The sequence below is a fragment of the Amblyomma americanum genome, chromosome 4, assembly GCF_052857255.1.
Source record: "Amblyomma americanum isolate KBUSLIRL-KWMA chromosome 4, ASM5285725v1, whole genome shotgun sequence".
Classification (NCBI taxonomy): domain Eukaryota; kingdom Metazoa; phylum Arthropoda; class Arachnida; order Ixodida; family Ixodidae; genus Amblyomma; species Amblyomma americanum.
The window spans coordinates 119409157-119431926 of NC_135500.1; the positions used below are offsets into that span (position 1 = coordinate 119409157).

Consider the following 22770-nt stretch of genomic DNA (forward strand, 5'->3'; position numbering starts at 1 on the left):
CTCAAGCTGGAAGCAGCATGATGAGCTTAGCAGGACAACCAAGGCTTCAGCGCCAACTGGTCCAAATGCATTGTCACTCAGATCCAGTTCTGTCAAATTTGCCTTTGACAACAACACGCCAGCACTGAGATACCTCTGAAACAAAAAGTAATCATCCATCACTGCCAACACCACATATGTCGCAGATGGCAATACAAATATAAAAAACGTGAGACGGCTGGCTGCACAAACAGTCTTGTCGCCAGCAGTATGCATGACTACCATGAAAGCAGGCTTGACTCACGTACAACAGCATTGGGAACTTCAGTCTTGAGACGACCGGTGAACATATCTTTCCACAAAGCTCTCTGAAAGTAGATGACATGTAACACAGTCAGGAAATGGTCAGCGTGGTTCAGTAATAGTCCCAAGATTTCCACACATATTTCAAAGAAATGCTCTCGATTTGTGCTATGGATAAGCTGCCCTTGATGTAATGGGTACTATGACATAGCAACAGGAATAGCTACTGCAGCAGAAGTCAGACCAACTAAAATAATGGTGCAAATTGGAACAGGTGGCGATAAGCGAATCAGAAAAACATAAAAGTCTTTCACCATGTTCCCAGTCTCAAACATGGCAGCCAGCGTCACGTTAATGCAAGCCATCACAGACCTTTCCAACCTGGGCGCAGCCATATTGCTCTCTGCACTGCTTTTTACACCTGGCATCACCAATTGCTCCCTGGGCGTCACTTTAATGTTTGCTAAACCGCTGTGCGCAGATGCCGCAGGCATGGTGGATTGGTAGCAATGTTGGCGGTAACGCGTTACTTTTTTCGGTAACTTTGTAATGTACTCATTATCATTTTGGAACTGTAACGGGTAACGTCCTTACGTTAAAATTTTTCGGTAACGTGAGGTGTCGCGTTACTAGTTACTTTTAGTTCGAATCGTCACCCACTCTGCACCCATTTTTAGAAAAAAAAAAGCGCAAAGCACCTAAGGTGATGTTGTATATAAACAAAATGTACAGGTGCTTCCGACGACCCCTGTTGTGGCTCACATGCATGCCAGAAAACACCTGCCCTTGACGACGCACCCAACTAAAAAAAAAAAAAGACAGAATAGCCATAAAGGACGAAACGCTTGCACAAACACGCATTCACACACTTGCTTTCACCTACCTCCCCTTCCCAAACCACTCATACACACAACTCTCTACAGAGTGGAAGCATGCAGAGCATTTTGGAACATCACATTTTTGAGAATTACCTTAAATTTGTTGAGAGTTCAGCGATGTTTTTTTTTGTGAAGTTAGAATTCATGATGAAGTGTCATTTTGTATTTAATGCTACATTCAGAAAATGGCTTCACCATGTGCCAGAGTTCAAAGCCATCACATGTAACTCTACAGGCCACTTTAAGCCACTATAACATTGCTAAGCTCCTGCACATTTCTGTAAAGTATTCTCGTTAAATCAGGATTTCACATAAAATCATTGTTTGGGCAAGAAGCTTTACGTGAAATGTGAGCTTTATTAAATTGTTATTGTGAATTCTTAAGATGAATACGCACTAATTAAAATTAATGGCCATGAAGTAACGGCAAAGTAACGTGCGTTAATTTTTTTCGGTAAGGGTAATGGTAACGCGTTCTCTTTTTTTTTTTAGCGTAACGAGTAACGTATTTAGTTACTTTCTTCCGGTAATGCCTACAACACTGATTGGTAGTGCCAGGCGCAAAAAGCAGTCCAGCAAGCAATACGGCGACACGCAAATTGGGAAGGTCTATACATTCAACAGGTAGAAAAAAGTAAACAGCTTTGGGTGTAAAAAAATAATAATAAATGGTTCACATATTGTTTTAGGCATTACTAATGAAACCAGTCATTAATTCAATTCTGAACATACAACGTGTATTAAATGCCCCAAACCAGAAATCACATTCAAAAAAGCTCCAATATTTAAATAGAGGCCTTTTATGAAAGTTAATATACGATCGCACTATACGCTTGGGAGTACTGGTGCAGAATATAAATGGCTTGGGACAGCTTCATGCATGCATACAGGGCACACGAGTGAGGAAAGGCCCAGACATTGTTCAACCTCTGATTATCAGTTCAATGCTTGTATGCAGAAAAAAAACAATGCTGCTGAATCAAAACGAATGGGAAGCACTTAATGCAAAGTAAGATAATTTTGGCATCAGTGTTTTCAAATGTGCTCACTGCGAGCCAAGCATGGCTGGGAAGCAGTAGCGGACAACATACCACAGTGGCAGCTCATTACAGACTGTGTGAACACTGAGCCTTCCATTGGTGCCAGTGCGCACACTCTTTGTTACCATATGCACACAGTACGATATGGTATGTGTGGTTTAACATATCAAAGCTCAATATGGGCCATGAGAGACGCCGCACTGGAGAGCTCCTGATTTATTTTGAGCACTTTTAAGGTGTACTGGCACCCCAACACACAGGTGTTGCTGTATTTCGCCTCCATTCAAACATGGCCGCCATGGGCATACTAATAATAATAATTGGTTTTTTGGGGAAAGTAAATGGCGCAGTATCTGTCTCATATATCATTGGACACCTGAACCGCGCCATAAGGGAGGGGATAAAGGAGGGAGTGAGAGAAAGGAAGAGAGAGGTGCGTGGAGGGCTCCGGAATAATTTCAACCGCCTGGAGATCTTTAATGTGCACTGACATCGCACAGCACACGGGCGCCTTAGCGTTTTTCCTCCATAAAAACGCAGCCGCCGCGGTCGGGTTCGAACCCGGGAACTCCGGATCAGTAGTCGAGCGCCCTAACCACTGAGCCACCACGGCGGGTAATGGCCGGATTCAGTTTTTGTGTACTTGAGCCCAGCAGTCAAATGTCACAGTCGCTAAGCCATACAAAGAAAATGCACGCATGCAATACAGCTCTTTCAATTAAATGTTAGCTGCATATAAGGCAAATTTCAGTTTACTAGTTTGTTTTAGCATTAAAGTTCAGTTGAATGTTCAGCACTGTGCTGTGCACCTTTTTCTTGTGCGTGTGTCTGGGATTGCACTATGGATAAATGGATTGACACCACCTCACCTAATCTAGCATTCTGTTCCCATCACATGGCATTAAAAAAGTGTAAAACAATGAGTACAGGAGTGTTGTTCGGAAATAAAATCTCGAGGCAGCAGCACGAAACAGAAAAGCAGTTTGCCCAATCAGATGCCCCAAAAATTTTTTTTTTCTCATTCAGATTCTATACCTTTAAAGTTGGACGTGCTTCCAGAGCTTTCCCAATAGCCTTCGCTGCGTCAGGGCCTAATGTGTTGCCCTCTAGACAAAGCATTTCCAACTTCGGGCAGCGGGCTATCGCTTCAACAATGATGTCCGCTAAAGGAAACAAAAACAAAAAGATCGGGCATAAGTTAACTGTGCAAATGTTCGCACAATACATCGCCAAGCACAAAACTTTCAAAAACGAATTGCCACAGTTTCTAACAGGATGTCAACCATTGCTTGAATGCTGTAACAATGAAAACAAATAAAGCCTACAAGTTGCGTGGTTTCATCTTTGCGCATCAATAATGCGGGTGCGGAACAATCAATGCCAAATGCATGGATGTAGCATGCAGCAGACCCGAGCATTAGCTGGAAATCGCCAATTCCAAAGGGGAAAATAGTAGTAGTCGGTGATTACAAAAGGCTTGAATAAATGAGAGGTTTACCATCCTTTTCGTTGTCAAGCTTCAGAGCTTCGCCTTTGAAGCTGACTTCTTTGGAGTCTATAGAAGTTGACGAAAGCTGGTCCGTCAGCTGCTTCACGTTGTCGGGCGCTGCCATTCTATTCGTGAACTCGCAGCTCAGTCCAACGAGATTAGGTGGTCACAATGAAGAATGAAAAAGCGCCTCAACTGGAATCAGGCACGCTTTTCGTCAGCGTGCTACCTGCATCCAAAGCCAAAAGAAAGCAGCGCCAGGCGTTGTACGGCACAGCGCAAAACAGCGTGGGAACCAGCGGCAGTGGCGGCGGCAACTTGCCGGCGGCACTGGCGCGGTGCAACTCGACTCGACCTGGCTGCAAGCACGGCTACGGCTAAAGGAACTAAAGCAACGCAAAGGTAAAATATCATTGTTAGTTGATACCGTTGGTACCAATGGTCGTTACAAAGATTTTTTATTTTCTTTGAATAAAACATGTAATTTTTATGCACTCTATTTTTAAATTTATAATAATGATGATGATAATGGTTAGTTTTGGTTAGTCGCTAGTTTTTGTTTCTTTGTAGCGCTGCGTAGCACGTTGCTACATTCTAGTTCACTATAACGTTGCTTTGTAGCGGGTGGAATCTGTAAGTTACTAAAGTTTGCCCGCTATGTGTCGGCTTTTGTGCCACAAGGCAGCGTAAGGTTTGTGCCTGTGGCCGAAGCGTCTTCATAGTTTCGCTTCCGCACAATAATTCCAACTAAAGAAGGAAAGCTTAAAAATCTCATTATGCCACTGTATTAATTGTACAAAGTGTATGTGATTTCGTCGTAGCGCGGTTCGCGCAGGTTGCAGTGTTCCTTGTAGTTTCTGTGAACAGCGCAACTTGGAATCTCTAGGAACTGCCGTTCCTGCCGTGCTTTTCCACTCTCTCTTCCGTCAACATTGACGTATGCTGACGTCATGAGTGGAGTTATTTTTCTGTGTTATTACGTTAGGGAGATTTGATCTATGGTCATTTAGGCCTTGCGCGGTGCATTGACTGCCGACTCCGCTGGGTTTTGAGTTCGGGTGCTGTTCGCAACACCTTACGGTAAGTATCGGCAATTGCTTCACGCTCCACCTTTGGTGTAGCTGGCTAATGCACGGCAACTCAGCGCAGGGCTCGTGGTTGCTCATCGATGCCCGTCTCGAGGGCAAATCGCCGCCGTATGGTGCGCAGCGGGAGTGCCTTCTGGGTTGAATAAAGTTAGGCTTACTCGTCTGGGCCCTAACAAGGAGTTTGTGTTGAAATAAAAGCTTGCTGTTTGCTGTTTAGGTCACTGCAAAGCGTTGTAACAAACGGGCCCGCCGAGATGTTCGTTTGTGCGAGATTTTTTTGATTGACGCGTGCTTCCCGATTGACGCACTCGGCTTCCTGTATGCCATGAATAATGATTGGTCCTTCAGCTGCTGCAGCTGTTGCGGTGTATTGTTTGGTTAAGTCTCGGGAGATTTCTGTGCGTGCTGTTGGCTGTTGTGACGGCAGCAAGCCGGCGAGCCGAAGGTGGCGTCCATGGCGCTGCCTGAGGCTACGCGGAAGGCCGCCAGGGAATTTGGCCCGTGACGTTGCATCCTCGGGCCTTGCTTTTGTTGGCTGCGCACTGAATAACCTGACGTTCGCTTTGGGTTCCTGCGCCGGTAGGACTGAAGTGGCACGAGGTGACCGGGTCCGGTGAGATGGCGACCACGGCTGCGGCGTTTCAGAGTAAGCGCGATTCTTTTGTCTGTATTCGTGGAACCGTGTGCGCGTCTCCTTTCCTGAATTAGCTTGTTGCACCCTTCATCGCGGAAAGAAAAAAATATGTTGCGCATGAAGGCTTCGAGGCAGCCATTGACACTGAATTTCTGAGGCACTGGCTGCGTCATTAGGATCGTTCTACTTTCTCATGGCGCATTGCGCCACGTCGGCCTTGCGCCATTTAGCTTAGAGGCAGTCGCTAAGCCGAATGTTCTCGTGCGATCGGGGTGTTTAACTACGCCATGTTTATCCCATGCTTAGCTCATCATTCGTGCCTCTTATGGGAGTTGCTCAAGGTGTAGTCGACGATAACCGCTAATCTTGAGGCGATCCCGTTATCTGTGCTCAGTTGAACGCAGTTAAGGTTTCCAACTTCTGTTTCTTTATGAGGCATCTGTTATACGTACTTGGGAATTACGCGTGCTTTTTAAGCGATAAACTTGCCATCTGCAAAGGCTTTTGTTTTTATTTTCGTTTTGAAACTTGATGGAATATAAGAAGGGACATTTTCTGCAGTACATGGTGCCGCTGTAGAGGGGAGCGCGATAAAATGTTTATGGATCAGACCGTAGCAGGCACCGGCAAGTAGTAATTAACATTTTTTCCTCCGACCTTTTCTGTTAATTTATGCATGATCAATAATTGCACACTAATTGGTGTCTGATTTTTATGATTTAGTTTTGTATTTTTAATCACCCTATGCAAGGGTGCACTATGTGAAACAAACAATAAAATAAGACTGATTCAAATCACAGCAGGATGCGTTGCCAAGTAGTAACCTAAACCCTTGTTTTTTTTTGTGCATCACTTTACAGCTGTTTAGTGTCACTAAGTGCACTATTGTAAAGCACAATAAACATGAGCAGTTGTTGTGACCTAAGGGTACTCAACAAGTTGACAGATTGCCACCTGCAGTTAATGTTTTGCCTGATGGCAGTTTCTGGGACTGAAGCCTTCTGGCATCTTGGAGCCTGTGGTCAGCACTAGCAAGGGGACTAAGGCAACATTTGCTGTGGTGTCATTCTTTTTAACCTCGTAATTACTGCTTCATTAGTACTGCCACATTTGCACATAATATTCAAACTTACTGTGACATTGCGTAGCTCCAGACTCATAAAAAATGTGTTTTCTGAAACTGCTCATCAGAAAGATGTTGTGAACCAGTATAAGTGTTTTCAGAAATAGTTCTATCCGTGATTAACAAATGCGTTTCTCCCATTTTAAGTGAAGGTGAAATTTTTGTTTGGTACAATTCTAAGTAGGTATGCATTTGTGGCTGGGAATTTCAGTCTTGCTGTGTGTGGTGCTTGTGGTCACAAGGGTCTTGTGTACTGCATACGGCAGGCTTGTGTCTGGCTTGAGTGCCCACAGTTTAGATGAAAGGTCTGCGCTTCATCTCTGCCTGACCCTGTGCAGGCCTGGCCGAGCTGGCTCACCGGGAATACCAGGCAGGTGACTACGAAAATGCTGAACGCCACTGCATGCAACTTTGGCGACAGGATCCCTCAAACACTGGCGTGCTCCTGCTTCTGAGTTCCATACACTTCCAATGTCGTCGACTGGACAAGTAAGACACGCGTTGTGGCGCCTCTTGACATACCCTCTGCTACAGTGTGGCCTAGTGCCTCCATTCATTTGCCCATTCTGTATGGCTGTTGCGCAGTGTTGACAAATTGTTTGAGCTAGTGAGAGAGAAATTTTCCAATTGCTGGAGTGTACATCAGTTGGCTGTTCTTGGAAGGCTTCTTCTGAAAAGCTCAGTTCAACCTTTTCGTTTTGATTATGCCATCCAAGGCCTTTTAATAATAGTGTCTGTTCATACTTTTTCACAATTAATCAATCTTATTGTTTCATTTGGTTATCAAGTCTTGCGCTTTGTGCATGCTATAACTCAACACTATACTTGTCCAAGGACGTTTAGCTTCAGCGCTTCACTGTAGTTTTTCAGGTGTTACTGGATTTTCTTGCATGTTTCAACGCAGTTCTGTGGAAGTTGTAAACTTGGTGTCTGTACTGGGCAGCTCTAAGCTACCAAGTGTCCCAGCTAATTTTAGCCCAGGTATTAAAAGTATACCGGTGCAAGCAGGTGAATGCAACTTCTACCTTGTTGTCAACCACTGTATGTAGCAAGTCAGAGTAATTTTATACTTTGTTCAATTGAGTAAATAAATTAAAAAAAAAAAGAACTCTTCAGGTATTGTATATCGGGCTGAAATTCCAGTGCCAAATCGTAAAGCGTCCCCCAAAAAACCTTGCTTCCTCAGTTTTTGTTGCATCACGATTAGAACCCCATGTCTGAAAATGTCAGTCCATCCGTCTGTCTTGAAGCCTTGGTTGTAGGTGGCAGTGTGGAGAGGGAAGACTGAAAGAGGGTGGGAAGTGGCAAAGTTGAGGAAAGAAAATTTCCTCTCCACTTTCAGGGATTGAGGGAGAGGGAATATGGAGAGAGTGGCACATAGCGAGTGGGGTAGAGTGGAGAAGGGGGTACTTATTTTGAGTGATACCAGTGCTCAAGGAGCAGGGACAACAGAAGGGGATAAAAAGAGGGGTTATGGCGTGTCACACGGTGGTTGCTGGATTGGATTGGCAGAGTGTAGCAGGGTACGGCCTGTCGTGCGTTGATTGACGGACGGTGACGCCACCTGCTCGCAAGGTCTGAAGCTGTCACAGCGGCAGTGCTTTAGATTAGTTTTGTCACGCTAAAAAGAAAGCCTCCGAAACGTAAATAAAAACCACGTGACTGTTATGCCCCTGTCACACGGCACTCCTCGAAGGCATTTCCAGCAAGGGCACCTCTTTTCACCAAAGCAAAACCTCGGAAGAGCAGCAACACAGCTATGCGGTGCAGCCTAAAGGTGAAACAGTCGTTGAGGTTTAATATGTGTTGCTGTGCATAAGGTGGCTGAAGTGAGAGTTTTAAAGCTAAAATGGAGTATTTTTTTTATGCATTCATTGAGCATAGAATTTTCTCATCTTACTTCATACAGTAACTGCTGAGAGCATTCCTCATCATAAGGAGCAGGTTTCGTTTTCTTGGCTACCGTCGGCACTTTGTATTGGTGCTACTTTTTACTGTGTTGATGTACGAGCATAAAGTAACTCCTGTCTACAAAGTAAAACCAAACAAATCTTTTTTGTATTTGTAAGATATTTTTAAGCAGTGTTGGTCACTGAGGTTTTTCTTCTTTGCTTTTACTTTTTTATGTCGGATGGCGCTGCTATTGCAAGTACTTAAAGGCCGCTCCTTTGGGCACCAAAGGTCCTGGACAGGGGCCTTCATCTCCAAGGCCCTTAGCGGCAAAGGCACACCACTAGTGCAATGTAGCAGTATGCCTTTGAACATAAGGACCCGATTCTCGAAGGCCTTTGCAGTGGCCGTGGGGTAGGCGTATCAGACTGTCTGCATCTAAATATCACTTAGAGGCTGTTGGTTCCTTTGTCAAAGGTAACGCAAAATGCCTAATCAATATTATTGCTGCATCGCATGAGGAGAAAGCTTCCTTAGCTGGTGAAATGCATTACTTTGATATCCAAGTGTATTATTTTCAATAACGTGGCCATTGCCAGAGACATGACATCATACTGAAAGAGGACGGGGCTGAATGAGTGAGCAGACAGACAGCTCTTGAAAACTGTTGTGCAGTGCAGCCTGTGATAAAAGTCATGGAATCTGCTGTTTGTATTTCATTTGACACTGATAGTATACGCACTCACAGGGGCTCACTCACACTTGCGTCCACTTAACTCGCAGAAGCTGACATGCACTCACAAGCGTTAGTGTGATGTTATGACCCATGCGTACAACGCCCTATGTCAAGTTAAGAAACCGTCATGTAATGTGAAGTCAGTAAATCCCTGACAGGAAACTTTCGCACTTCTTGCCCTCAATAGCAGCAAAAAAATGATAGTGGTAATAGTAGTTTCTCTACTCATTTGATAGATATGGGTTGTTTTAAACATCAAAGTAAGTTTGGTTGTAATATACTTGTCTTATGGGGGTCAGTAGCCTTGTAAATTTTATTAATGTGATAGCATTGGAAGCTTCATCGGGAATAAAGTGTGTCGTCGGGAGCTAAATTCGCTGATTGGCTGCAGGGACATAACGTCACCGGACTGGAGCATTCCCATTGGCTGATTGGCGGGAGGGAAGTGACATCATTAGATCGGAAGTGACATCACTTCTGGCAGAAGCACCAAAGCTCCTAATACTTGCCAGCACATAACCGTGAATTTTTTGCCATGCCTTTCTGCCTAGATGTTTAGAGAGGACCTGGCAAAGTTTAGGAAAGTTTGGCAATACGCCGGGGTATACTGATGTCGCTGGGTGTACCCATTAGTTGTATGGTGCACGTTTCTGGTCAGTCTATAGGTAACTGACCAAACTTGCAGGTCAGCCAACTTCTCCACACTGGCCATCAAGCAGAATCCTTTGCTGGCCGAGGCCTATTCGAACCTGGGCAATGTTTACAAGGAGCGAGGCCAGCTATCGGACGCGTTGGAAAACTACCGCCATGCTGTGCGGCTCAAGCCGGACTTCATAGACGGCTACATCAACTTGGCAGCAGCTCTGGTTGCTGCTGGGGACATGGAGCAGGCTGTGCAGGCTTACGTGTCTGCACTCCAGTATAACCCAGTGAGTTGCTTTACAGAGTTGCATTGAAAGCGTGCCCCTTGGGCACGGGTATCTTACCAGCCTGCGCATTTTGTCTTGTTGTTTCAGGATTTGTACTGCGTTCGCAGTGATCTGGGGAACTTGCTGAAAGCCTTAGGTAGACTAGATGAAGCCAAGGTAAGTTTGGCGCTTTCGGTAGCCTGCCTGCAATGCTGTCGTATGGCTGCTTGACGTTTTTATAGACTTGCATCAGCTTGCTAACTGGATAGCATCGGGTCGCTTCCTCGGCAGGGGGACTATTGAGGGCTTGCCACGGGAAGTTAGGCTCCCTCCTGCAGGCATCTGAACATGTGGCGCAGCGTTTCCTTTTTGGTTTCTTGGTTGCCAGTAAAGCGGCACTTGGTCCAGTCCTTCCTTCGGTGCCATCACCTTCGGCCTTTGCCGGCCTAGTGCGATTCTGACGACTCGAAGAAAGGACTCGATGCGCTTTGCCAGAGCTTCAATTGGCTGCGATAGTTTTCAGTTTCGATCCCTTCTTCACCTCTCTCCTCATCACCTGGCAAAGCGCGGAAACCAATGGGGGACCTTCGAGATGTCCCCGTTGGAGCAGCAGCAACAGGCGGCGGCAGCGGCGCGTTGCAGCTGCAGCGGCGATGCAGCGGCGCGTGCATGTGCGCATGTCTTCAGGAGCGTCCGACGGCCCCTCGCACAGGAGCAGCTGCCTTGCTGATGACCCGGAGCACCTCTTGGCGCGACGGGCAGCAAGCAAAGCGGAGGCAGCTGTGGCGACGCGCAACAGAGCGGCAGCGCGCAGTGCGCAAGCAAACGGCTGGGAGGGAGCCTCACTTCTGGCAGTTTGTTGAGATTCCTCCTGCAGGGGTAGTGTGCCTGGCAGGCAGTCGGCTAGACTAATCTTCCTCTCTCTCTTTTCTCTCTTGCATTCCTCTGCAAAAATAGTCACTTTCTCCAGCTTTGTAAAGCTTGGTTAAACATCATTATGGCGCTCAAGCAAAAGCATCGAGAGGCAGGAAGTTAGGTTAGCGCTAGCATGCGCTCCCACCTCTGGCGAGAGTGCGGCCACTGCCCATGAAAGAACAAGTGGTGCAAAGGAGGACGAAGGTGGAAGGGGAAGAGATGAGCAGAGGATGGTACGGTGTCCTCTCGAGTCTCCTCCCGTTTTGCCCGCATTTTCATTTGCACTGTTTGTTCTTTCTTTGCAGGTGCGTCAGCTAGCCTGTCTTATGCATCCGCAATTGTCAGAACAGTGTCTTCTTTGTGTGCGAAGCTGATCATGCGCCCAGCTTGGCTAGTGGTGGACGAGGTGAGCCCGGCTCTCGTCCCCCTGGGATGGTTCCCGGCAGCCAAGCACTGGGCAAGGGCCGGCTAAGAGAGGGGGCGCCTGCCAGGTGTCCGCTCTCTCCCCACACACCCACCCCCACCCCTCTTCCCCCTGTGGGAGCTCCACTAATGTGACCTTTTTTCTCTTTTCTTTCTAAGCAACTCGTTTGGGGTGTAGCGTTGGTAGCACAGCGAGCGGCCACGTGACGGTCACGGTTATACCGTGGGTGGAAGACTGCGGCAGCCCCCCCCAGCATCCCTGCAGTGGTAACCCGGCAGCGTGCCCGGTCAGTCTGCCCCTGACGCCGGGTTTGCCCCCCTTTCTTTGGCTTCTCTGTGGTCCCCGCCGAAGGTGGCTGAGGCCCGCTTGGCTGGCACCTCCTTGCACTGTTCCCCGGGTTGTGCCCTCTGTTGATTGCTGTTGCCCGGGGAGAGGGGAGAAGGTGCTGCCTGCGGGCCCTGCCCCTTCCCCTTGCGTGCTGCGGCAGCTATTGGCAGCGTCCCTGCCTCCAAGCGGCGCTCTGCGGCAGCAAGCGTGCGCGTCCCACCCTACTGCTGAAACCCCTTCCTACCCCTTCACCTGCGCAAGCGCACTGCTGCGGTTGCGAGCAGTACGAGTAGGCACCTGCAACACCTGATCATCCTCTGCAGTACTTCCCTGTTGATGTGTGTGTTTGGGGCTCTGGGGCTACGACAGGCCTGCTACCTAAAGGCCATCGAGACTTGCCCAACGTTTGCCGTGGCCTGGAGCAATCTAGGCTGCGTATTCAATGCACAAGGGGAGATATGGCTGGCCATCCATCATTTCGAAAAGGTGAGCCACTTCTTTCATTCCCTGTGCTAATGGTAAGTGCATGTGATGGATGGGGTGGGGGATTTGACAATGATAATGTATGCCCTGAACTCCCGGGCACTTGAATCAGCCTTCTGACATGAAACTGGAGTGCCTCATACAAATGTGGTGGGGAACAGTGAAGGATAAAATTTGTCTACATTCATGGGTGCACAGCATGAAACAGAAAGGAGGAAGAACAGGGGCCAGAAACTGTGCCCGTGTGCACTGTGACATAGAATTGGAACACTTATGCAGAGCCAGTATCCTGCTTGGCCGACACCATGCAGACCATTCAGCTATTGGCATGAGGCTATGTACAGCAGAGCCCTGATTACACAACTTCAAGGGAACTGCACAAAACCACCGTGTGGTTAGAAATCTTGCACAGTAGGTGCATTCTCATAACTGTGCCCGCAAATCTGGCTGTAAAAATGTACCGCCATATATAATTGTGTAAGGCCTGGGCCCCTTAACAAAATATCGCATAATGGACGTATACTGTACCACGTATACTGGACATAACTGTGCCAGCAAATCTAGCTGTCAATGTACCACCATATTTACTCGCGTAAGGCTTGGACCTCCAAAACTTGGTGGGCCCCTAAACTTGGCAGAAGGAAAAATGCTTCAAAAAAATTGAAGGAAAAATAAAATCCACAAGAGTTTCGCTTCACTTGTGTTATTTTGCCGGGCTGTTTTCGACTTTCAGCTGGTCAGACTTGTGTAGGACCGTGCTGACGACTCATCATTTTGTCAGACTCCCTCAAGAAGTGCTATCACATGTAGGCCGCGTGCTGTCGTCTTGTGTGGTTGGCATTCATATCTGAAAGAGCAAAACGTTAGAATGACCACAAAAGTTTAGACAGAGAACATCCACACTAGTGTTCGGCTTCCCTCCAACAAATGGCACTTGTTCTTACGGATGCGTGCCACTAGAATGGCTGCTTCGTGCATGGTGGACTGGTAGCACGCTGCTTGCTCTCAGTCACTAGGCCTAAAGTGCTCTTCAATGAAGCCCAATGAAAAACCAGCTTTGGAATAAGCCACGGCTTATAAAATATCTAATCTTGTAACCTATTAACCATCAACACAGTAATCTCGAGCTGAAATGAACATTAATAGAAATTCGCAACACATTAATAATGAAGCCAGCAAGAAAGCAGGCCGGGTGAGAGCCGCCCTGCACAGACAGCCATGGGTCGCACACTCAAGAGCGTTTCGAACCATTAGTGAAAATGTCATTGTAGGCAGAAGTGTGCTGATTTGCATTGTTCTGGCCGACTTCAATTCCAATTCGGGATAACTTGCGGTGATGTGACATCTGCCAGTAAAATTCTTCACCAACCTTTCTCATTCTAGACATTTCCTGCCAGTTTCCATGTCACTTGGGGAGTGTAATGTTGCACCGCATACAGTAAAGCTCGTTAATTTGACCCTGACAGGACCACGAAAAAATGTCGGATTATCCGAATGCCGAAATATCGAATGAACAAAAGAAACATGAAATTTGCTTCAGCATGACATACCTTTCTTTACTGAGAAACTGTGTGATGGTCGTGTGCTGTTTGGCTGGAATTTGAGGGGCCGCAGTAGCCGTAAGCACTGCCAGATGCTCCCGCAGCATGCACACTTTGAGGAGTTTTTCCACAAAAGTCCTCCAGCATGGACAAAGCTTCTGTGGCTTCTTTAACTGTGCATTTCGGTGTTTGTGGCAACTCCTCAAAGTCTTCGTCTTCTGAATTGTCATCGTTGTCAGTGCCCAGGACTTCTGCAATTGTTTTGTCCTTGGTTAGCTGGCCAGTGACCGCGATACCATCATCGGTGGTTACGTTGGTTAGGGGGCTGCAGTGCTTGGTCGAATTAAACGATGCACACTGTAATTCGTTTCTAATTACCAAAAGTTTTGCCCCATGGCCTTTCATATATTTTTGTAAGGACCAGGCAGGCAGGTCGTTTAATGGGGGACGAATTGCCAAGCTTTTACTGTAGTAGAGACTTGCAGTGCATTATCTAGGAAGCGGGCCTGTGCTAATTCGTTGCAAGCGGTGTGTCCATTGCATGCACAGGGGACGTAAAATAGGCTTCCTCTATGTGTATATGGATGAGCCAGTCCACGTGCTTGGCAACAGTAAGGTTGCAATTAGCAGGGTTGAACGATTTGGGAGCCAGTAAGCACCTTTGTAATGTGGGATGTGATGCAAGTTAGGTGCCATAGAAGAGAAGTACTCAACTGCTCAGTAATGTGCAGCGAGGGGGGGGGGGGGGGGGGGGGGGTCGATAGTCTTATTCTGAAGAGGTAAAGCAGACGTATGCCACCCTGAAAATCTGGCCATTCAAACAGTGCTGCTGACAGCATCTAAGAGCCTGCGACGAGGGACTGTAGAGGAGTTTATAGCTTTTGCTGCAGAGCATGCTGCGAGTTTTAATTAGGGTCGGCAGTTTTTTTTCTTGTGGTGGCATTGTTCATCTGTGCTGCATGTTTTCACCTAAATTTCAGGCTGTGACATCAAAGTAGTGGAGAGGTTGTCTTTGGGGTTATGGCAAAGCATCGTAACTTCACAAAACTCTTTCTCAGACATACCGTGAAATTCCGAACAAGCGCCCCCCACCCATGCAAGAGCCCTGCCTAACGTCACTGTTAATTTCTCATTTCTGCGCCATTCCGGGAAAGCCCCCCCCCCCCCCCTTCCCCTCCTCCTCTCCCCGCCCTTATCATGCTCCTCGCCCAGGCTACAGTGAACTAGAATATCCCCAGGCAACACTGGCCTGCTCCATCCAGTTCAAGAATCCAATCCAATTTAATCCTGCTTTTCAAGCCATTCGCATGCCGTTCATCACGCGCCATTTGTCTTGTTTTGGCGTTGTAAAGTCTGCAATGCATTCGTACACAGCGGCGAAGAAACTTGAGGTCATACAATGGCATTGGGAAAACGGAAGGAACGTTCGCCAAACGTCTCGAGACTTCAAGTTCGACTGAAAACGGATACGGGAATGGGACAAGAATTTCTAGAAGCTGCTGCAGAAAAACTTCGAAGAAAGTTGAGTAATGGCGCGCCAGTGTTTAGTGAATGCGTGGATGATGCGTTATTCGAGTACTTCGAGCGGGAAAGAACGGCAGGACTTTTTAAATCCATGTGCACTGCGCTTTTTCTGACAGGAAAATGTCGCTGCCATCTTGAATTTCGGCGCATTTGAAAGTAAAAAGAAAACGTGTTGGACGCTTGAGCTTCCCATAGAACGCGATTACGTTATCGGGCCGCGGCCGCTTATCAGCAGCCGCAGTCTGCAGCCACGTGTGGGGTGCGAGTTTGCTGCTTATCGATAGCCGCCATCAGCCACCGCCCGCGGGGGGAGGGGATGCTAGTTCTGCGCATTGACATAGCAGCTGCTCAAGGCCAGCACAAAGAGCGATGCGATGGAGCCACGCAGTAAAAATGCAACCATACTGTAGCATGCCCGATATCTCATTTGTCCCACCTTTACTTATAGTGCCATGTTTTCGTTTCGATTGTAAGTCGACTCCCGCACTTCGGATTTTCAAAATTTGAAAAGTGGGCTGACATACAATCGTGTAAATACGGTACATCTTTTGTGTACAGAAATGACGAACACAGAGACGAGATGGACACATATTTTGTTTTTCTGGTATGGCGATCCCTTGCCTTGTTTTTGTAGTGCATTCACCAGCAGTGCTGCATCAACAGGCCCAGTTCGCTACCTTGGTTGCATCGTTTGTTGAGACTTGATGTGGGCTGTTGCAGGCGGTGGCCCTGGATCCAAATTTTCTGGATGCGTACATCAACCTGGGCAATGTGTTGAAGGAGGCCCGCATCTTTGACCGGGCGGTGGCAGCCTACCTGCGGGCGCTCAACCTTAGTCCCAACAATGCTGTGGTGCACGGTAATCTGGCCTGTGTCTACTACGAGCAAGGCCTCATCGACCTGGCTGTGGACACATACAGGTACCTACTGCCGTGTGGAGTGCTGCTATGCATTCGAATAGAAAACAGATAGACTGGTAGGTTGTACATTTGGGAACACTACTGCAGTTTTTCTTTTTCTGCTAGAGAGGTCGCTTGTGCTGAGATAATCACAAATGAAGTCACGAAACATGGATGGCAGTGCATCATGTTTGTGACATGTATCCAGCCGCAGTCTCATGGCTAATAAATGAAAGCAAATGAAAACAAAACTCGACCCATAAGTCAAATGGCCTTTTGTTGCAGTATCTATCTTCAAAGCTACACAGCATGGCACCTACTGCCCTTCATGTGCGGAGCACTCCTCTCAGGCTCATTGCCGCTTTACATTTCAGAAACCGTGTAAACGACCCCGAGAGTTTGCTTGCACTTCTAAAGTTGCTGCATAAGGAATCTTTACAGAGGCTGACTGGGTAGCATGTGAAGCAGAATATTTCGACTTCTCAGTAACGCTTGCCTCGCTGCTTTAGTACTTCCCATCAATGTAATGTTGCGCATAAAAGCGGTGAACCAATAGTAGCCGTCGAGGGATTGACTTCAACCAGGCCCATCGTAGTAATTCTTGAGAAGCGTTATTACATGTCCTTCGCTTCTGCATTGATTTCTGGCTTATCCAAGCTTTACATATGGTAAAAATGACATGTTTGCAATCTTTAAACACGAACCTACCCATCTAGCTGGACTTGGTATTCCCCTTCAGTGTGTCTATAAAAAAAATGTGGAGCAGTGTAGAGATGCATCTGTCTTTTCAGAACTGAGACATAGGCTTATGGAATCACTCGGTGTGCAAAACTGGTAAACACTGGCTGCTTGCTAACAAGTGTCCCGACTTGGGTCTAATTCCAGGCGGGCCATTGACCTTCAGCCAAACTTTCCTGATGCATACTGCAATCTTGCCAACGCCCTCAAGGAGAAAAGCCAGGTCACCGAGGCTGAAGACTGCTACCAGACTGCGCTTCGTCTGTGCCCTACCCACGCAGACTCGCTCAACAACCTCGCAAACATCAAGCGAGAACAGGGGTTTGTGGAGGAAGCCACACGCCTTTATCTTAAGGCGCTCGAGGTGAGGCCTGCAAGTAGAATTAAGACTACCTTCACCAGCATCACCCACGTATTTGAGTGCGTGCTAACGTTAGCTGGTACTACTCTGTGCAGGTGTTCCCGGAGTTTGCAGCCGCCCATTCCAACCTCGCAAGTGTCCTGCAGCAGCAGGGAAAGCTGTCAGAAGCACTGCTCCATTACCGGGAGGCCATCCGAATTTCGCCAACGTTTGCCGATGCTTACTCAAACATGGGGAACACCCTGAAAGAGATGGGTGACGTTCAAGGGGCTCTCCAGTGCTATTCGCGTGCCATTCAGATAAACCCAGCCTTTGCCGACGCCCACTCCAACCTTGCCTCCATCCACAAAGACTCCGGCAACATACCCGAAGCGATTGCTTCATATCGCACTGCGCTGAAGCTAAAACCAGAGTTTCCAGATGCCTATTGCAATCTGGCACACTGCCTGCAAATAGTATGTGACTGGACGGACTATGAAGGACGCATGAAAAAGCTGGTCGCCATTGTGGCCGAGCAGCTGGAGAAGAACCGCCTGCCCTCCGTGCACCCGCACCACTCCATGCTGTATCCACTCTCCCATGAGTTCCGCAAGGCCATCGCCGCCCGCCACGCCAACCTGTGCCTCGAAAAGATTCAGGTGCTGCACCGGGCACCCTATCAGCACCCCCGCCAGCGGCAGGCACGGCTTCGCATCGGCTATGTCAGCTCCGACTTTGGCAACCACCCCACATCACATCTCATGCAGAGTGTGCCGGGCCTGCACGACAAGTCCCGTGTGGAGGTTTTTTGCTATGCCCTCAGTCCAGATGACGGCACCAGCTTTCGGTCCAAAATAGCGACAGAGTCTGAGCACTTCGTGGACCTGTCCCAGATACCGTGCAACGGGAAGGCGGCTGACCGCATCCATGCCGACGGCATCCACATCCTGGTCAATATGAACGGCTACACAAAGGGCGCTCGCAATGAGATCTTTGCCCTGCGGCCGGCCCCCGTGCAGGCGATGTGGCTGGGCTACCCGGGCACCAGTGGGGCGCCATTCATGGACTACCTCATCACCGACCGCGTCACCTCCCCACCGCAGCTGGCCAGCCAGTACTCGGAGAAGCTGGCCTACATGCCACACACCTTCTTTGTTGGGGACCACCGCCACATGTTTCCCCACCTCATGGAGCGAGCCATCATTGACTCCCGGGAATCCCGGCTCAAGGGCAATGGCGAGGTGCCGGACAATGTGTCCATCGTGAATGCAACGGACTTGTCTCCCATCATGGACAAGTCGGAAGTGAAGAAGATCCGCGAAGTGGCTGCTGCCGAGCAGGGAGAGCGCGTGGAGGTGGTCAAAACTGTCATCGAGCTGCCCACCACGGTTCAAGCCATGATCAGCTCTGGTCAGGTGCAAGCTCAGGTGATCATTGTCTCCTCACTTACACTTATTGATCATGATGTAGCCATCACAGTTGAAGTGTGAGTGTTATTTTCTAGTCTCTTGGAATTCTTGTTACAAAGAGGCATAGCATTTGGCTGTGAAAAGCAGTTTGAGTTCATTCAGCCATGCTGATTCTTCTGGGATAGCAGCATTAAAATTTCAGCAAAATGTGGTAAAAAAAAAATGAACACATTGTGAGCATCGCACATTTATGGCCTCTTGCTGTGTCAGTGAATAGGCTGCAGTGTTCCGGCAGTCTTGCCGTATGTTGTGGAGTTCATGATTGAGGCAAATTCCTGTTATGCTTGGCAAGCAGTGGGGAAGTGAAGAATGTAGCAAGTGCTGATGCATCACGTGGTGTATAATGCACAGAGCAGAGGTGGCTGCGTGTGTTGCTTCTGCGTTTTAGAGCCAGTGAGCAGCACTGGCCATCATCCTTGTAGGTGAACGGAGTTATGGTGCATAATGGCCTGGCGAGCACTCAAGTCAACACGCGGGCTGCCACCGGTGAGGAGGCACCCCGGGCCATCCTGGTGACCTGCCGGCAGCAGTACGGCCTACCTGAGGATGCCGTTGTGTACTGCAACTTCAACCAGCTGTACAAGGTGGACCCGGCCACGCTGCGCATGTGGGTGCACATCCTGCAGCGGGTTCCCAACAGCGTCCTGTGGCTGCTGCGCTTTCCTGCGGTGGGCGAGGCGCACGTGCAGGCCTGGGCACAGGCCGAGGGCCTCTCGCAGCCAGGCCGCATCATCTTCTCCAACGTGGCTGCCAAGGAGGAGCACGTGCGTCGGGGACAGCTGGCGGACGTGTGCCTCGACACTCCACTCTGCAACGGCCACACGACGGGCATGGACGTCCTGTGGGCAGGCACGCCCGTTGTCACATGGCCAGGGGAGACCCTGGCGTCACGTGTGGCTGCCTCCCAGCTCCACTGCCTGGGCGTGCCCGAGCTGGTGGCACGGTCCCGCCGAGAATACCAGGACATTGCTATACGGCTAGGAACTGACAGAGACTAGTGAGTTCATAGTGTTCATAATGTGTGATGGGTCGTCCAAATGTGCTCATTTTATGTGCATCAGCCACATCAGGAATTCAGGAATTGAGTTTTGTCTCAGTAGCGTATGGTTTCCTTTTGATATACTGATGATACAGTCCATCTGCCCTGCAGTTTGCTGCATGGCAAAGTTTGCTCAGCGATTTTCTTTCGAGTAATGCGTATTTCTTAAAAGGGAATCGATAGTACATATGGCAGATGTGGAAGCCATAGGCTGATGATAACCATGACGATATGGTTATCATCTGATTGTCAGCTGATTGGCAGCAACATGCCAATCAGCATCCGAAATGGTGCTCAGGTGGAGTATGTCACCTGGGTGATGCTGGCTGGTCGAGCCGTGCTCACAGTGGGCTGGGACAAAGCTCAGTAAAGCGAAACCAGAGCTGAGCGGTCTGACTGTGCTTGGAGACGGGGCCGTTCCGTTTGTCATCGCACCTGCTGTTAAGCGCGCGTCAGAGTCATGTAAGGCGAGCGACTCTGCATGAGTAGTGCTATTTCGACGCTCTCTTGCTGCATCTCTCTTATTTGGACGGGGCCTTCTACCGGGAGGCCGTTCGATTTAAACAATGCGAGATCCAAAGCATCCGATTTGCCGAGCCTGCAACATAGATTTACATGGACACTGCCCGGGACCGAGCTGGCAGTTTGAAATTTCTGGATTTCTGAGTTAACGAGCTTACAAAGACTGCTTCTGAGTAAGTAAAGGAAAATGTAGTTTAGTGTTAATTTTTTATAACACATTTTTGTTTCAAATTACTTACTGTTGATGGTCGTTATGTGGAATACATGAAGTTGAACGAGAGTGAGGTTTGTGGACAGTTAGCACACACATGTATCCAAAATTGTCCTTTGTTGCTGCCAGGATTGTTATGGCTTGTAAAACATTGACGCAGTGCCACTAGTATTCAGAGTTTCTTGTTTTTGTAAGTGTGCTCTCTGTTACCTTGCAGCCTCAAGGCCATCAGAGCAAAGGTGTGGCAAGCTCGGATGGAGAGCCCCCTATTCAATGTGCGCACCTACACGTCCAACTTGGAGAACCTTTTCTTTAAGATGTGGGCCAACTATGAAGAGAATAAGCCTCTAGATCACATCACGGACTGAGGAGGGGAGGTACTATCATCATCCACATCACCGCGGGGCAGCTTCTCTGTGCACCACAGTCCTTTTAGTGCCCTGTGAACACTTTCTACGCACTGTAAATACAACATTATGAAAGAAAACATCCCTAGTAAACTGGACTTTTTCTTGTCATGCTAGGCCTTGAGTTGGGAATAATAAAAAAAAGTTTAATTTCCGCTGTCCTGTTTATTTCTCTCTGCTCCGCTTAGCGGGTGCCTTTTTGGTAGTACCACTCGATGATGAAGACGTGCTACTGCTACTACTGCTGCTGCTGCTGCTGCTACTACTGCTGTCACTGGTGCTGCTACTGCTACTGCTGCTGCTGCTGCTTGATGAGCTCTTGCTACTCGATGAGCTGCTGCTGGAGTCTGATTCGTCTCCGCTGTGGGATTCTCCGTCCGAGCCACTCGAGGACTTCTCACTGCTTTGTCTTGCAGGCTGGACAGACCTCTTCCTGAAATCGAAACAGAGATTGCAGAACTGGAATGCAAGGCACACACTTCCCTTTCAGGTGCAAGTTATCATCCAAACCGAGGAAAATGTTATAATTTGCATATTTCACTCAGGAGCACGCGAAGATTACACAAAAAATTTGGACTCCATTTTTTGACGTGACACTGCAAGTCGAGGTGTCTATTGTAATGCCTAGAGTGACTACCGACAAAACTCCTGTAAACAAATGGCACATTGTAAGCATTTCAAACCACTCGTTCTTGTGAAACGAAAATTTCACTGATTGGAGCTGTACTACACTATAATACAACTTGCAGTAACCGTGGGCACAGTCCGAGGCGTCCTGCATTAATCCGCTGACCAACAGCAACTGTACAAAATTTGCTTTTATGCTCGTATCAAACAAGCCAGAAGCATCAAAATTACTGAGCTTAGCGTGATTAGCGTCATGTTAAGGTAAGAGGAAAAGCTCTAACAACAGTCTGTTTTCTCGTGAAGGAATCCTGCTCGGCTGTCCAGAGTGTAGGTTGAGCTTCGCTGCAGATTTGAGTTGTATCTTGCTAGGCTGCTACTGCAAAATGCGTAGGCGTCCATCTTGGAAGGGGAGAGCATTTCTTGCCTTCATTTTGCATGCCCGGCTTGAAATAGTCATTCGCGCCATTTGGATGTTTCGGCAGTTTTAGTTCTCACAATCATGCACTTTGCGAATTATATGCAGGAATCTGACTTTTATGAATGTGTGTACTATTGTGCAAGCAGCGCATAAAGTGGCTATATAGGAAGACTGCACAGACATCAATGTAGCTAGGAATTGAGACCGTTGCTGGCTCACAGCAAACTGACTAGCAAGGGAAGTACTATACACACAAGCCCAAACTAAAAATAATCGGAATCTGGGAGGGGGGCATGCTTTCCACACAAGTGAAAAATGGGTGCAATGTGCATCCCGTATAATGACATGCTCTTATGTGCTTGTAGAACACCTGAGAAAACCAATGTTCTCCTCGTTTGTTATGTAGAAGCTACCAACAAGCATAATACTTGTCTCTAAACAACTAATGTAACAGTCTTGTCCCACGCGTGTGGGACAGATACTGTTGTGCACACCTTTCGAAAACGGCAGTAGTGGTTTTTTGGCCTCGGAATCTGAATGCGCAATCACTGTTCCACACAATTAAATGCAGCATTGGCTAGCCGTTTCCAAGTTTAAATCCTCAAACTTTGTTAGCATGTGACTACCCAGCTTACTCAATCATACTGTAAACCCTTCTGGGATATTGTGGCTTATGGGGGTTTAACGTCCAAAAGCGACTCGGGCTATGAGGGACGCCGTAGTGAAGGATTTCCAAATCCTTCACAAAATTTCAGCAGAATTAGTGTCGATAATTCATTGTAGATGAAGGTTATTCCAATCTACTGTCATTTTTGGAA

The 22770-nt window shown here is 47.9% G+C and overlaps 2 protein-coding genes across 3 annotated transcripts in view; one reads left to right on the plus strand and one right to left on the minus strand.

Annotated features, from left to right (window-relative positions):
* The window catches only part of LOC144128284 (ran GTPase-activating protein 1-like), a 35334-nt gene extending 31255 nt beyond the window's left edge, over positions 1–4079 (minus strand). Inside the window, exons 1-4 of the mRNA XM_077661578.1 lie at positions 3699–4079; positions 3236–3363; positions 288–347; positions 1–135 (exon numbers count right to left, since the gene is read on the minus strand). Coding sequence (XP_077517704.1) covers positions 1–135; positions 288–347; positions 3236–3363; positions 3699–3813 — 438 coding nt within the window. The 5' untranslated portion in view covers positions 3814–4079. The remainder of the gene's footprint in view (positions 136–287; positions 348–3235; positions 3364–3698) is intronic.
* A 403-nt stretch (positions 4080–4482) lies between these two features.
* Positions 4483–21064, plus strand: sxc (O-linked N-acetylglucosamine (GlcNAc) transferase sxc). 2 transcript variants are annotated; one of them, XM_077661577.1, is made up of 11 exons: positions 4483–4769; positions 5361–5423; positions 6873–7023; positions 9846–10089; positions 10177–10245; positions 12104–12220; positions 16003–16202; positions 17067–17283; positions 17376–18686; positions 19151–19725; positions 20718–21064. In XM_077661577.1, the coding sequence occupies exons 2-11, from the start codon at positions 5396–5398 to the stop codon at positions 20866–20868; spliced, it is 3063 nt and encodes a 1020-aa protein (XP_077517703.1). In that variant the 5' UTR covers positions 4483–4769; positions 5361–5395; the 3' UTR covers positions 20869–21064. The 2 variants fall into 2 exon arrangements, with proteins under 2 accessions (XP_077517703.1, XP_077517702.1); XM_077661576.1 differs by having other exon boundaries at positions 4631–4769; positions 10171–10245.
* Positions 21065–22770: the final 1706 nt, after the last annotated feature.

Coding starts and splice junctions, on each gene's coding strand:
- sxc (XM_077661576.1), top strand. CDS start 5,396: ATGGCGACCACGGCTGCGGCGTTTCAGA. Junction 5,424..6,872: donor CACGGCTGCGGCGTTTCAGA/GTAAGCGCGATT, acceptor GACCCTGTGCAG/GCCTGGCCGAGCTGGCTCAC. Junction 10,246..12,103: donor GTAGACTAGATGAAGCCAAG/GTAAGTTTGGCG, acceptor GGGCTACGACAG/GCCTGCTACCTAAAGGCCAT.